Below are 14,567 nucleotides of genomic sequence, written 5' to 3' on the forward strand. Positions count from 1 at the left end.
CAATCCTCAGGGTCTATCCTAGGTTCTGACAGCCCTCTGGGTGTGGTATAGTTTTCTACCAGTCCTTTTATTCTCATAAGAGTGTGAAATTCGCGTGAAGTATTTCAGTGTCAGCCATGATAAAGGCGGTTCTAATTCCCTGATAATTGTGATAATAAAGGGGCCTCACTTTGCCCTTTATCAGAAGAAACTGAACCATCTTTCACCACAGGAGGGGCAACGACTACCCACAATTCTTTGCTCATCAAAACAAGCCATCATTATGACTGTAATTTCCTTCCCTGAATTAAATAATGTAACAGTCAAACTGATGATTCGTGTGATAAAAAAAGAGAAAATATGGCTGAGCAGAGGAAAATTACAGACATGACAAATAAAGGCTATATGGTAACTATTATTTAAATTCATTTTTTTTATCCAAACATTTAATCAGATTGTTAACCATTCAAACTTCATTTGTTTCTCTATTATAAAATATAAAAGTTAGTGTGATGAAACTTAATAAAACACCATTTTAAAGGAGTTCATGACATTAAAGTTGGCATACTGTCATAATGTGATCATTGTGTTTTTAAGACAAAGAAAATATTTGTTGTTTTTTTTACTTCATCAATAAGCTGACAGAAACAGAACCAGAGTAGATTTAAATAATTACCAGAAACAAGAGAAAACTAAAGATAGAATGGAAAAACTCTTGAGGGTTCAAACTATAGGGAAACAGTCATCTCTGCTTATAGGACTGTCTCAGAAACATCTTCAGAATAAACTCTGCTCCTGCCACCCTGAATCCTGTTTATGTGTCTTTCCAACAGCATTCAGAATGGCAGATTAAACTCTGACTAAACACAACTGGAAGGTAAAAAGGAGAAAATTATTCATAAAAGCACAACAGGTGCAGGGTACAGAGTAAATATTATTCCTAAAATAACAGGAGCAGAGTAAAAAGGAAAAATATTCAAAACAATATCTAGATGAAGAATCCATACAAACATATTTTTAACCCTTTATTTCAGTTGAGATTACATGAAAATTGCAGAGGACAGTGAATTCAGATTATATGTGTAGATTATGTCTGTCTACGTCACCACAGGAAAGTCTAAAGTCTAAACTAACATTTTTCTTTAGTATGTATGTGAGTGGCTATTTAAATAAATCTGGATTTGACCGTAACCCTGAACCAATCAGAGAACAGATGACTGCGCCCTTAAGGGTCCACCTCCTCAACGAAGAAGGCCTGCAGGTGTTTCCTCTTTCTGCTCACATACTCTGCACTCTCGATCTCTCCGCCAAAGTTTCTGGGCTTTTGGAAGTGAATCTCCAGCTGATCCTGCAGCTCGTCCTCAGGCATGATGTCCTTGATCCCATCCAGGAGAACAGTTCTAGCCACAGAGCCGCAGAACGTCTGAAAGAGAGAGAAAAGTGATGTTCTTTACTAAAATAAACCACATCATCATCACTATATTCTCCATCAGTATAACCATCATCATCACTTTATTTACCTCTATCATCACTATTATCACCAATATCACAATAATCATGATCATGAAATTTGTTTTTTTGTACCTGAAACCTTCGTAGACTGGATGTGTAAACAGGCCCAACTTGAACATTGACCTTAGTATCCAGGTCGACAGGATACTCTCCGTTCAGGACCAGATGGTCTGCAACTACAGAAAAAAGTAAATACAGTCTGAGGATAACAGTGTAAAAGTCATGTTGTAGCTGTGTTATACTCATGTTATAGTCATGTTATATGTGTGTTTTAGTTGTGATACAGTCATGTAAGAGTCCTATTATAGGTGTGTCATAGTTGTGTCATAGTTGTGTAATGGTCATGTTACAGTGATGTTATACCTGTGTTACAGGCATGTTACCTGTCACAGTAGTCATTTAGTTGTTATAGTCATTTTAGAGCGATGTAATAATTGTGTTAAAGTCCTATTCTAGCCTTTTTTTGTGTTGCAAAAATATTAGTTTATATAGTACTGACTCCTGTTCTAGTAGTGTTGTGTTGTCATAGTTGTGTTATAGACATGTAAAAGTCCTGTTATTAGGAGTGTTATATCTGTGTTATAGTCCTGTTATTGTCGTGTAATAGGCATGTTATGGATTTGTTATAGGTGTGTAATAGTCCTGCTAGAGGCATATTATATTTGTGTTATAGTCCTGTTATAGTTGTGCTAGATATTTGTTATAAGAGTGATATAGTCCAGTTATAGTCAGGTTATAGATTTGTTATAGGCGTGTTACATTTTTGTTATGGTCCTGTTATAGTTGTGTAATAGTCATGTTATGGATTTGTTATAGGTGTGTTATCGTCCTGTGATAGGAGTGTTATATTTGTGTTATCATCCTGTTATAGCTGTGCTATAGTCATGTTATAGATTTGTAATAAGAGTGTTATAGTCCAGTTGTATACAGGTTATAAATTTGTTACAGGAGTATTATTTTTGTGCTATATTCCTGTTATATTTTTGTAATAGTTATGTAATAGATTTGCCATAGGTGTGTAATAGTCCTGTTACAGGAGTGCTATATAGTCGTCTTATAGTCATGTTACAGTTGTGTTATAGTTGTGTTATGGTTTTGTAATAGTCATGTTGTAGGTGTGTTACAGTCCTGTTGCAGTCATGTTACCCCTGTGTTTAAGGCATGTTTACTGTCACACTCATTATTAAGTTGTGTTATGGCCATTTTATAGCCATGTAATAATTGTGTTTAAGTCCTATTGTAGCCGTGGTTTAATTTTGTAAATGTCATCTTATAGTTCTATTTTATTTGTGTTATAGTTGTGCAATAGTTGTGTTACAGTTGTTTTGTAGTTATGTAACAGTGGTGTTAAAGTAGTGTTATAGTGGTGTTGAAATAGTGTTATAGTGGTGTTATGGTAGTGTTGTAACGGTGTTAATGTAGTGTTATAATGGTGTTAAAGTAGTGTTATAGTAGAGTTAAAGTAGTGTTATAGTGATGTTATGGTAGTGTTGTAATGGTGTTAATGTAGTGTTATAATGGTGTTAAAGTAGTGTTATAGTAGAGTTAAAGTAGTGTTATAGTGGTGTTAAAGTGGAGTTATAATGGTGTTAACCCCTTAACGCCTGTTGTCGCAAATTTGATACATACTTTTATGATAGCTCTATCTAATCAATATGCTCAATGAATTAGTCAAAAAAAACTTCCGAATACAATCTGATAAATGATAAAAATGCCCTAAAGTGGATTATCAGTTACCAAAAACACCTAATGAAGGAAATGAGATACTAAAAATATATTTGTTAAATTTTATGGAAATTTAGATTTTCCTTTCAATTTTAGTAGAAAGTTAAATAAACATTTCAGTTTCAAAAAAATAGAATTTTCCGGCTATTATTTATGTTTTCAGGCATTAAGGGGTTTAAGTAGAGTTATAATGGTGTTAATGTTGTGTTATAGTGGTGTTGAAGTAGTGTTACAGAGGTGTTAAAGTAGTGTTATAGTGGTGTTATAGATGGTGTTAAAGTAGTGTTATAGTGGTGTTAAAGTAGTTTTATAGTCTTATAAGAGTGGTGTCATAGTCATGTTAAAGCTGTGTTAAAGTCATGTTGTAGTCATGTAATAGTCATGTTTATGTCCTGTCATAGTTGTTTTAGAGTCCTTTTATAGCTGTGTCAAAGTCCTGTTAAAATCATGTAACTCTCAGGTTAAACTAGTAGGAGAACAGGCCATCTTTAGTGTCTATAGTCCAATACCATTGCCACATGGGGATATTGCACTTTCTCTGCTTGATTGCAGCATGTGTCATTTGTGGTTACCGTTTGTATCACTGGTCATTTTTACCTCCTGGGTGCAGGAAGGTGACCTGTGCTGTACAGGCTTTCTGGTCGTACTCCACCTTCTTCACCTCATCTCCTCCTCTGCTTGCTCTGCTGAAGCTGATCATCAGTTTGTCCTTCATAGTCTCCTCTGGAAGTGTTGGCGGAACCTCAGCAACAAACAGCTGCTTCCTGGATATCTGCAGCTGCACCTGAACAAACAGGAAGTTTGACCAAACATCACTGTGACATCCCTTTGAATACATGTCAATAATGTCAGTAAACCCTGTTTACCATTATTATAGTGTCTGAGTATCATACTCATTCAATGACTCTACTAATATTATGATCGTAGAGTACAGTAGAGCTTTTAATCACCATTCTTAGCCCTGATTGTTAGTTGTTGGTCTGATGGCGATCTAGATTTTGGCTGCTGTATTGGTTTTCATCTTAAATGTCTAGATTGATAAGGAACAGAGCACTCTATGGATGTATTGTGTGACCATTTCCCAGCAGTAAGGTGAATAACGGTGATGAGGGGAGGACTCACACAAATAGGGTCAGGCCTCTACATTTCTCAAGGGTTTTCATGTAAGTGCTATCACCCCTTTATTTTTGAGAAGAATAACCTTGTTAACTGTCAGCATTAACCATGAAGGAATAATGAAGTTAAACTCTTCTGCACTCTAGAGTTTTCCTAATACAATAAATATTCATGGTTTTAACTTCATACAACACACACCCACCTCAAACTTGACGCCAGGGTTCAGAATGATCTTCTTAGGTTTTACATCCAGAACCTGATCATCACAGGTAACAGAACACTTCGCCATCTTCAGGATCTGAGACGCAACTGCAGGAGATGAACAGAAAAACACAGCAACACCGAGGGGTCATTTAGAGCTGTCATGGACCCTACCCCTTCAAGAAGGACATTTAGACACAGAGGGGTCATTTACAGCCCTCACTAACTCTAACCCTCCACAAACAAACTTCAGACACTAAAGAGTCGTTTAGATCAATTGCCAGAATACCTTGGAATTTAAGAACATCTGGTATATGCTGTTTGTGGTGGTGGTAAATGAGCATCAGATTTTGCTGTGAAAGACATAATAAGCTCAATAGCTTCTGCAGCATGAACACCCCCCTGTAATCTGCCATTGTTGTTTTGGTTTGATATGCGCATGCGGGGTAAGTAGCCTACGTTATGTGTGACCCAGTCGTTTCAAGAAAGATGCAATGGCTGTCCACACGGAGACGAAACAGTAAGCGTTTACAGATTAATTCTCTCTGTGACCCGGGTTCAAAAAGTAAGCATTTAAGCATTTAAGGCCTCACAAAATGCAGTTTCTGTGTTGATGAAATGCAAATGCGACAAAAAACTTTTGCGTATACTTCTGAATTCGTCTCTGTGTGGACGGGGCCAAAACAAGCCCAGCATAATGATGAGTCAAACAAAATAAAAGAGTAAAAAAATTGTTATAAAATAATGAACATTTATGTTTGATTAAACAGACCCTAATGTTTATTATCAAATAATTTATAAAATTCCATCTTCAAAAAAACATTTAAATAATGGTTAAAATAAGGATATTGATTTATTAATAACAATAGTTCAAATTAAGAAAATTAGCTTTTTTTTAAAAATGAGTCTGACTGGTTTCTTTTTACCTTTCTCCTCCTCAAAGGTGATGAGAGCCTGGCCTCCAATCAGAGGAACAGACGCTCTCTGAATAATAACAAACTCTCCTTTGATTGGCTGATCATCATCCTCACTCTGCTCGTCACTCTGGCTGCTAAACTCCACCTCCGTGTCTGGGATCTGGGCCGAGATCTGGAAGGACAAATAAAAACAAGATCGATCCCTGTTTCAGTGTTTGACTGAATTTAAAGGCCATTTGTTCATTTATTCTCTAAATGCACCATTTCTTCTGAGATGCAAAATACTAAACACATGAAACTTGGAGAACAACTGAAAAACTGTCTGTAAAACTGACTCAATGTGACGCATACATCTTGAATTTACCTCAGGATTAACAAAGAATCTGTCCAGTCAGCTGAACCCTAACCCTAAACCAGAAAAAAAAAAAAAAACAAGACGGCCAACACGCATTATCATCTTTTATCTGCAGCCTGTTTAACTCTTCTGTTGTTTCTCATGTTTTTAATGTTTATCATGTTAAATGTCTCACCAAGTTTTCCTGTGTGTTTTTTTATTTCACTGCTGCTCATACTACGACAGTGGTCTTGTTGGTCTACAGAAACAGAAAACTATTTCTCCTCACTGTAAAATTCTGCATCCTTTGGGGATGTTTTTGAATATATTACTGATAAATCTATAGATTTATTGGAGTAGATGCAAATTTCATGTCTTTTAAGTATCTGTTTGTTCATTTAATCCTGTTTCATGCCGGGTATTTCCTGTTTTATTTTGAAGATCACTCACCCCGGTCTCTGTTTCAGGTTTGTGTCCTGCCCCCCCCCCCAACGTCATGTGCGCACCTGCTCCTGATTGTGCCTTCCCACACCTGCATCTAATCACTCCCCATTACCTCTTGTATTTTACCTCTTGTCTCACTCTGTTTCATCGCCAGTTCATTGAACCTCACAGTCATGCTCCAGCACTCTTTTCCTAGTCGCATTATCAAGTGTAATCTGACACTGTTTGTTTATTGACCTCACCTTTTGCCTCACGTTTTGGATACCTCTGCCTTGTCTGACTGCCTGTCTGTGTACCAAACCCGACCTGTGATTAAACAGTGTTTTTTGGAACTGTCCTCTCGTCTCGATTCTTGTATTTGGGTCCTATCTCTGGTACTGTTCATGACAGTAAAATGTAAACAGATAAAGGTCCTCACCTTGAACCTTTGCTTCAGTGTGGCAACCTCAGTCTTCTTCTTCTGCAGTCTGTCTCCATGTTTGGTCAGTTTATCCATCAGATCCTGTTTGTGTTTGCTCAGACGGTCAATCTGGCTCTGAATGACAGGAAAAAGAGATGGTGAGGTTTGGTTTTAATTTGTCTAGTTTTCAGGTATCAGAACATCGAGTGTACCTGCAGCTCCTTCTTCTTCTCAGTGAACTCCTTCTTTAACTCATCACGCTCATCGGCGAGAGCCATCATCTCCTGCTGAGCCTTCATCTTCACCTCCTCTTCATTCACTTTCTCCAAGGTCAACTGGGCTTTAGCACCTTCTGCTTCCTTAGTTTTATTCTGAAAGGGCAACAGGAAGAACAGATGTGAATGTAACTTGCTCAGAGAGGTGAGATATTAACAGATCAGGGTTACATCTACCCTGAAAATGACAAGGGTTACTGTTGGTTATGATGAGAAAATAATGGGACAACCAAAAAATAACCATGCCAATAAAACTATTATAACAAAACCAATACAAAACAGAATATAAAACAATATTAACAATACAAAACCAGGTAATAAAACCAGATAATCAAAACAGTATCATAAACCAGTAACATTAACTACAACCATAAACCAGTTAAATAAAACCAATATAATTTAAAAAAAGAGACAAAAAATGGATAATAAAACCAGCATGTAAACGCAGTAAAAATAAAACCAGATATAAAACTAGTATCATAAAACCAATATAATAAAAAGTATAATATAATCAGTAAAGTCAAAATGAGAAACGAGAGGGTTGGCTCTTTGTGGCTACAAGTTGTGTAGAGGAAGACTGTCATTAGAACCAACGCCAAACCATTGGAGTACCTGGCCTTCTCAGAGTCTCTGGGTGGGGCACTGGACAGGGTACCACCTGGGGACTTAATTGTTCTCCTGGAGTACTTCAACACTCAGGTGGAAAATAACCCCAGAGACACCTGGGGGGTTGTTCGGAAGGAACAGCCAGCCCAATCTAAACCGGAGTGGTGCTTTGTTTTTGGACTTTTGTGCTAGTTATGGACTGTCCATCACAAAAACCAAGTTTGAACACAGGGATGCTCATAAGTGTACCTGGTACCAGAGCCTCCTGGGCCAAAGATCTCTATTTAATTTTACTGTCGTCTCATCAGATCTGCGGCTGTATGACTTGGACACTTGGTGAAGAGAGGAGCAGAGCTGTCAACTGATCACCTCTTGGTGGCGAGTTGGATCAGATGGTGCGAGAGGCTGCTGGACAGACCTGGTAAACCTAGACGTGTAGTGCGGGTTACCTGGGAATGTCTGGTTGAAGCCCCTATCTGTGTGGTCTTCGACTCCCTCCTCCAGAAGAACTTCTTGTGTGTCACAAGGGAAGCTTGGGGCATGGAGTCTGGGTGGCCCATGTTTAAAGCCTGTGTTGTGGAAGCAGTGGCTAGAAGTTGTGGCCAAAAGGTCACTGGTGCCTGTCATGGCAGCAACCTTAGAATGTGCTGGTGGACACAAGTAGTGAGGGAAGCTGCCAAGCTAAAAAAGTAGGCCTTTTGAGCATGGTTAGCCCAGGGGTCTCTGGAAGCAGCTGACAAGTACCAGTAGGCTCGGAAGGCTGCGGCTGTTGTGGAAGCAAATGCCTGGGTGCAGGAGGGGTTAAGAGAGGCTATGGAGAAGGACTTTTGGTTGTCCCCAAAGGTGTTCTGGCAAACTGTCCGACGACTCAGGAGCAGAAGGCAGGGCTCTGCTCAGGCTGTGATCAGCTGATCAGCAGGGGTGAAGAACTGCTGCCCTCGACAGTGGGTGTCATTAAGCTGTTGAAAGAACACTTTGAGGAACTCCTGACCCCGCCTAACATGTTCTCCGAGGAGGAGACAGAGTGTGAAGATTGGGGGAAGGCTCAGCTGTATCCTTGTCTGAATTTGCTGAGGTGGTCAAAAATCTCCCCAGTGGAAAGGCACCAGGTGTAGATTAGAGTCACCCTGAAGTGCTGAAGGTTTTGGACATTGTTGAGCTGTCATGGCTGACACATCTTTTCATTGTCACATGGAAGTCTAGGACAGTGCCTGTGGAGTGGCAGACTGAAGTGGTGGTTCCCATTTTTGAAAAGGGGGGCCAGAGTGTGTTTTTGAAATATCAGGGTAGCACATCTCTGAGCCTCCCCGGTAAAGTTTACTCTAGGGTGCTGGGTAAGCTCCAGCTGATTGGCAAACCTTAGAATCAGAAGGAACGATGCAGATTTTGTCCTGACAGTGGACCAGCTCTTTAGTCCTTTAGTCTTGCAGGACTTCTTGAGGAGCATGGGAGTTTGCGTATCCAGTCTACATGTGTTTTATGGACTTGGAGAAAGCTTATTATCATGTCCCTCAGGGAGTCATGTGGGAGGAGTGAGAGTTGTGTCTGCATTCTCATCACAAAGTTCGACACGTTCCTGGAAAACAGTGGAATGCTCCGTCTGGCTGGGAAGTGAGTCTCTGCCTCAGGTGAAGGAGATCAATAATCTCGGGGTCACAGTGAGGGTCGGATGGACAGTGAGCCGTTGTGCAGCCATTAAACTGTAATGTTGTGGTGAAGAGGGAGCTAAGCTGAAAGGCAAAGCTTTCTATCTACCAGTCAATCTATCCCAACATTCATCTATGGTCACGAATTCTGGGTAATGACCAAAATAATGAGATAATGGGTTCAAGTGGTGCAAAGCAGATTCCTCATAAGGGTGTCAGTTCAGATATCTGGAGGGATTTCAAAGTAAAGCTGCTGTTCCTTCAGGTAGCAAGGAGCCATCTGGTCAGGATGCCTCCTTACTGCCTCCCTGTAAAGGTTTTCCAAGCAGATCCAACTGGGAGGAGACCCAAGGGCAGACCCAGAACTCGCTGGAGGGATTAAATATTCTGTCAGGCCTGGGTACATCTTGGACTCCTTTAGGAGGAACTGGTAAATGTTACTGGAGAGAGACATGTCGGGACCGACTTACTCCACCTGCTGCCACCCAACCCCGAATAAGAGGAAGAAGATGGAAAAATTATAAAAGCCAGTATAACAAAGAACAGGATACCAGTAAGCAGAATACTAAAACCAGCATAATAAAGAACAGTATGATTAATAACAGTATAATAATAATAACAATAATAATAATAATGATAATCACAAAAATAATAATGACTGATGGATGAATGGATAGATAGATAGATAGATAGATAGATAGATAGATAGACTATTAATTCAGAGAGAAATTCAAGCAGATTACTCCGAATAATGATAATAAAAACATGATACATTATTATTATTATTATTATTATTATTATTATTATTATTATCAACATCATAGATATCTTTATTTTACTCATGTTTCTGACAGTTTTACCTTCCACATCTCCAACTCTTTCTTTGCTTCTTCCATCTCGTTGTCACCTGACCCTCTCAGGTCAATCAGAGTGTGCTCGACCTGAATGATACAATTTCATTGTAAGATAAAAAATGCATTAAAAAAATATATGACAGCTGTTTTGTTTAAAAATAAAATATAGATCTAAAGATTAATAGAAGTACGGTAGGTAAAGAGAAGATATACATTTAAGTATAACTATGGATTCAAAAATATATAAAGAAAGCGACAATGCAAACATATTGTCTGTTAAAAAAACTATAGTACTAACAAATACAGATGTAAAGCATTACAAATATCTGTTAATATGTATTTATGATGAATACAGATATAAAGCAGTCATATTATCAGTTAATACACATTTTTGATAAATACAGTTATAACGCAGTCATAGTATTTGTTAATATGTATTTATGAGAAGTACAAATATAGAGGCAGTCACTTTAACTGTCAATCTTTATGATAAATTCATATATAAAGCAGTCTTTTTATCTGTGAATATACATTTATCATGAATACAGATATAAAGTACCCTTTCTATGTACCTGTGAATAGTGAATGAACATTTATAGACGTTTAACCACGATGAAATTTTGTTTTCGTTGATTTAAAGGGGTTAATCATCTTACCTCGCCATCTGTCGCCATGTCAGCCATGATCTGAAACCAAAGACGACGCTCTTTAACTCAAGCTAAAGAAATAAAACTCATCTAAAAAGAATCCTCTTACTGTTAATTTGCTCTTCCTTTTATTTGAGGGCTACGTTTTTTTTTTTTAAGTTTTAGGGAGATTAAAAGCCAGATTGCAGGGACGTTACCTTCTGAAGTCAGAATCAAAAGTGAAACTTAAAATAAAGTTAACGCTAAACATATGACGCCCTACTGTATGGAAGGCCAAATGAGCCAAAATTAGTGAAGTTAGACGACTGTTATACATCTATGTTTTTTTTTTTTTTAACAGAAAGCCAGATGGGCCAAAAGTACATGATCACTGTTGTTAACGTGAGGTACACACTATGTGCATGATGCCTTCTGTATGGAAGGCCAAATGGGCCAAAAGTACAGGACTACTGTAGTTAAATAAGTAGTGAACATTTTAACATTTGTTTTCAGGTGAACACCGAGGTATCTGACTGAATTAAGATAAAACACATCAATTCTGGTGTTATTTCTGACATTTGCACCAATCTGATAAAAATCTACATTTTACAACTTTAAATTAGCTCAAACAGACATCTGCTTTGAAAAATCTTTTCTGAGATGGCGGGGCTTATGTGACATAGAAACCTACTTTCGGTAGGTTTCTATGTCACAAACTCTATATAAAAGGTAGAATTTTACCGCCTCTATCTAACTTTCCCATTCAGATACCACTCCCATCCTCTCCTGCACCTGCACTGTTTCTTCTCTGAGAGCCCCGGCTTTAGTAACGCCAGTGCTGGAACAAACGGCGCAAACAGGTAGTGCTCAGGACCACCACTGTCCGCCACCACTCCCCCGCCTGCTTCAGGGGACTGGAGGGGAAAAAATTCTCTACCTCAAAAGATTGCTCTGAGGCTGCAGTGCTGCGGGCATATATCCAGACATCTTGGTATCTATGGCTGCAGGACACTGTGTCACTTTCTGGTAAGAGTCACTGTCACTTCTGCTTTCTGGAAAACCTTGTCCTTAAGAAACAAAACAAAACAATTTTTTTGGTCATTTTTCCCTCCCTCCTGTCAGTACAAACTGCTCACTTTCTGTGTATCTTTTGAAATCGTAAAGTGGGCGTAGTTATCTCAGAGGTGGGGGTTCACTTACACTTTCATGTGAAATCCACACGATGTGCATGATGCCTTGTGTATGGGAGGCCAAATGGGCCAAAAGTACAGGGTTACTGTTGTTTACGTGAAGTCCATACTATGTGAACGATGACTTCTGTATGGAAGGCCAAATGGGCCAAAAGTACAGTGTTATTGTTGTTAAAGTGAAGTCCACACTATGTGCATGATGCCTTGTGTATGGAAGGCCAAATGGGCCATAGATACAGAGTTTAAAGGGAGGGCCACACTACATGTATGTTTGTTTGTTTGTTTTTTACAGAAAGCCACTGGGGCCATTACAATGAACCACTGTGCCTGAAAAAGCCACTGATGCAGGAAAAAATAATATTATGACTTAAGTGAGAACCAAAAGGGTTCAGATAAAGTGTTCATTAATCAATATCAGTGATGGCTCCAGTATGATTCTCCAGGTTGGTCATAATTTCCCGCAGGTTGACAATCTTGGCTGATTAGCTTTATCTTAACACAAGAAGGAAAATACCATCCATGGGCTAACCAAACTAGTGTAACAGGGTTATTATAAAATGTTGAAGTTCGTAAAAATTCATTTTTATGTTCATCAAATGTTGATTATTTTTTTTCTGATAAATGTAACCTTATTCTGTTCTTTGAGGAAAAGGTGTGATAGATTTGGGATATTTTCAGTCTTCATCTATTTAAGGCTCTTTTTTAAAATTTGATAATACCCTTGTGTGGTGGTGGTGGTGGTTGTAGGGATTCTCAGCTCATCCCCTTTGCTTGCTGACAATTCCATCTACGTATAAAAACAGCTCTGTGATTTTTTTTCAAATAATAAAGTAAAAAAAATATAATTTTACTCGAATCAAAAGGCATATAAAGCAACATAAATAGTGTCATCACATCTTGTGCTTGTTGCTAGCAGTCATTTTTAGTCCTTATAGTTATGCTGAGTAGTTTGCCTGCTAATTGTTTTAGCTTTGCAGCCGCTAACTACTCAGCCTAGCGCACTCGTGTTTACAGACTAACTGCATGGCTAATTAAAGAATGATTGTATTTTTATTCTGATGCGCAGGGGCTGGAGCTGTCCTGTACAATTTACCATCACCAACATACTGTATATTTTGTGTTTTTCCCAACAGGTATGTATATAACTCTGTTTGTTGCCGTTTATAGATCCATCTATCATCATTGATCACCAATCCATCTGTTTATAGATCCATCTATTGTTGTCACTGATCACTAATACATCTGTTTATTGATCAATCTATCCTCATTGATCACTAATGTCTGATTATAGATCAATCTATCCTCATCGATCACTAATACATCTGTTTTTTGATCAATATATTGTCATTGATCACTAATACATTTGTTTATACACTGCCTTGCCAAAAAAAAAGTCGCCACCTGGATTTAACTAAACAAATAGGTATGAGCCTCCTATTGGATAATTACTGCATGGGCGATTATCTTCCAGCTGGCAACAAGTTATTTAACCCCAGGTGATGCAATGAGTAACTTCTCATTTCTTAAACAATCATTTAGAAAGACACATCCTGTGGTCGTGGAAGAGATGTTAGTCTGTTTAAGAAGGGTCAAATCACTGGCATGCAAAAAAGGCTTCAGTTTGCTAGGGAGCATAAAGATTGGACTCTGGAGGAATGGAAGAAGGTCATGTGGTCTGATGAGTCCAGATTTACCCTGTTCCAGAGTGATGGGCGCATCAGGGTAAGAAGAGAGGCAGGTGAAGTGATGCACCCGTCATGCCTAGTGCCTACTGTACAAGCCTGTGGGGGCAGTGCTATGATCTGGGGTTGCTGCAGTTGGTCAGGTCTAGGTTCAGCAACGTTATGTGCCCAAAGAATGAGGTCAGCTGACTACCTGAACATACTGAATGACCAGGTTATTGCATCAATGGATTTTTCTTTCCTAATGGCACGGCATATTCCAAGATGACAATGCCAGGATTCATTGGGCTCAATTTGTGAAAGAGTGGTTCAGGGAGCATGAGACATCATTTTCACACATGAATTGGCCACCACAGAGTCCAGACCTTAACCCCAATGAGAATCTTTGGGATGTGCTGGAGAAGGCTTTGCACAGCGGTCAGACTCTCCCATCATCAATACAAGATCTTGGTGAAAAATTAATGCAACACTGGATGGAGATAAATCTTGTGACATTGCAGAAGCTAATCGAAACAATGCCACAGCGAATGCGTGCTGTAATCAAAGCTAAAGGCGGTCCAACGAAATATTAGAGTGTGTGACCTTTTTTTGGTGGCGACTTTCTTTTGGCCAGACAGTGTAGTTCAATCTATCCTCATTGATCACTAATACATCCCTTTATAGATCAATATCCTCCTTTTATAGAAAAATAAATCCTCATTGATCACTTCTACTTTTGTTTATAGAAAAATAAATCCTCATTGATTAATTATCTGTTTACACAATAATCTATCCTCATCGATCATTTACGCGTCTGTTTAAAGATCAATCTATTCTTACATATCACTGATACGTTTGAGATCAAGCCATCCTAATTCATCACTAATATACCTGTTTATACATTAATCTATCCTCATTGATCATTTATACGTCTGTTTAAAGATCAATCTACTCTTACATATCACTGATAGCCTACGTTTGTTTATAGATCAATCCATCCTCATCGATCACTAATTTGCCTGTTAACAGATTAATCTATCCTCATTGATCACTAATACGTCTCTTTTTAGATTCATCTATC

At 38.5% G+C, this 14,567-nt stretch overlaps 1 protein-coding gene across 1 annotated transcript; it reads right to left on the bottom strand.

The window, feature by feature from the left end:
- Positions 1-991: 991 nt before the first annotated feature.
- Positions 992-10,882, bottom strand: nmi (N-myc (and STAT) interactor). Its single transcript, XM_041806309.1, has 9 exons — positions 10,666-10,882; positions 10,016-10,096; positions 6,841-6,999; positions 6,647-6,763; positions 5,460-5,622; positions 4,535-4,641; positions 3,814-4,000; positions 1,564-1,667; positions 992-1,402 (listed from the first exon to the last, which is right to left on the bottom strand). Exons 1-9 carry the CDS (start codon positions 10,690-10,692, stop codon positions 1,205-1,207), a joined length of 1,143 nt encoding a protein of 380 aa, XP_041662243.1. The 5' UTR covers positions 10,693-10,882; the 3' UTR covers positions 992-1,204.
- Between the last annotated feature and the right edge of the window lie 3,685 nt (positions 10,883-14,567).

The sequence above is a fragment of the Cheilinus undulatus genome, linkage group 15 (genome assembly GCF_018320785.1).
Source record: "Cheilinus undulatus linkage group 15, ASM1832078v1, whole genome shotgun sequence".
NCBI lineage: Eukaryota > Metazoa > Chordata > Actinopteri > Labriformes > Labridae > Cheilinus > Cheilinus undulatus.

Bases quoted from the DNA above. Each gene is read 5' to 3' on its own strand.
- nmi (XM_041806309.1), bottom strand. From the start codon at position 10,692: ATGGCTGACATGGCGACAGATGGCGAG. The intron at 4,001-4,534 runs GTGGGTGTGTGT...CTGTTTGTTCAG, and splicing joins ACCCTGGCGTCAAGTTTGAG to GTGCAGCTGCAGATATCCAG. The intron at 1,668-3,813 runs GTAAAAATGACC...TTTTTTCTGTAG, and splicing joins CACCTTCCTGCACCCAGGAG to TTGCAGACCATCTGGTCCTG.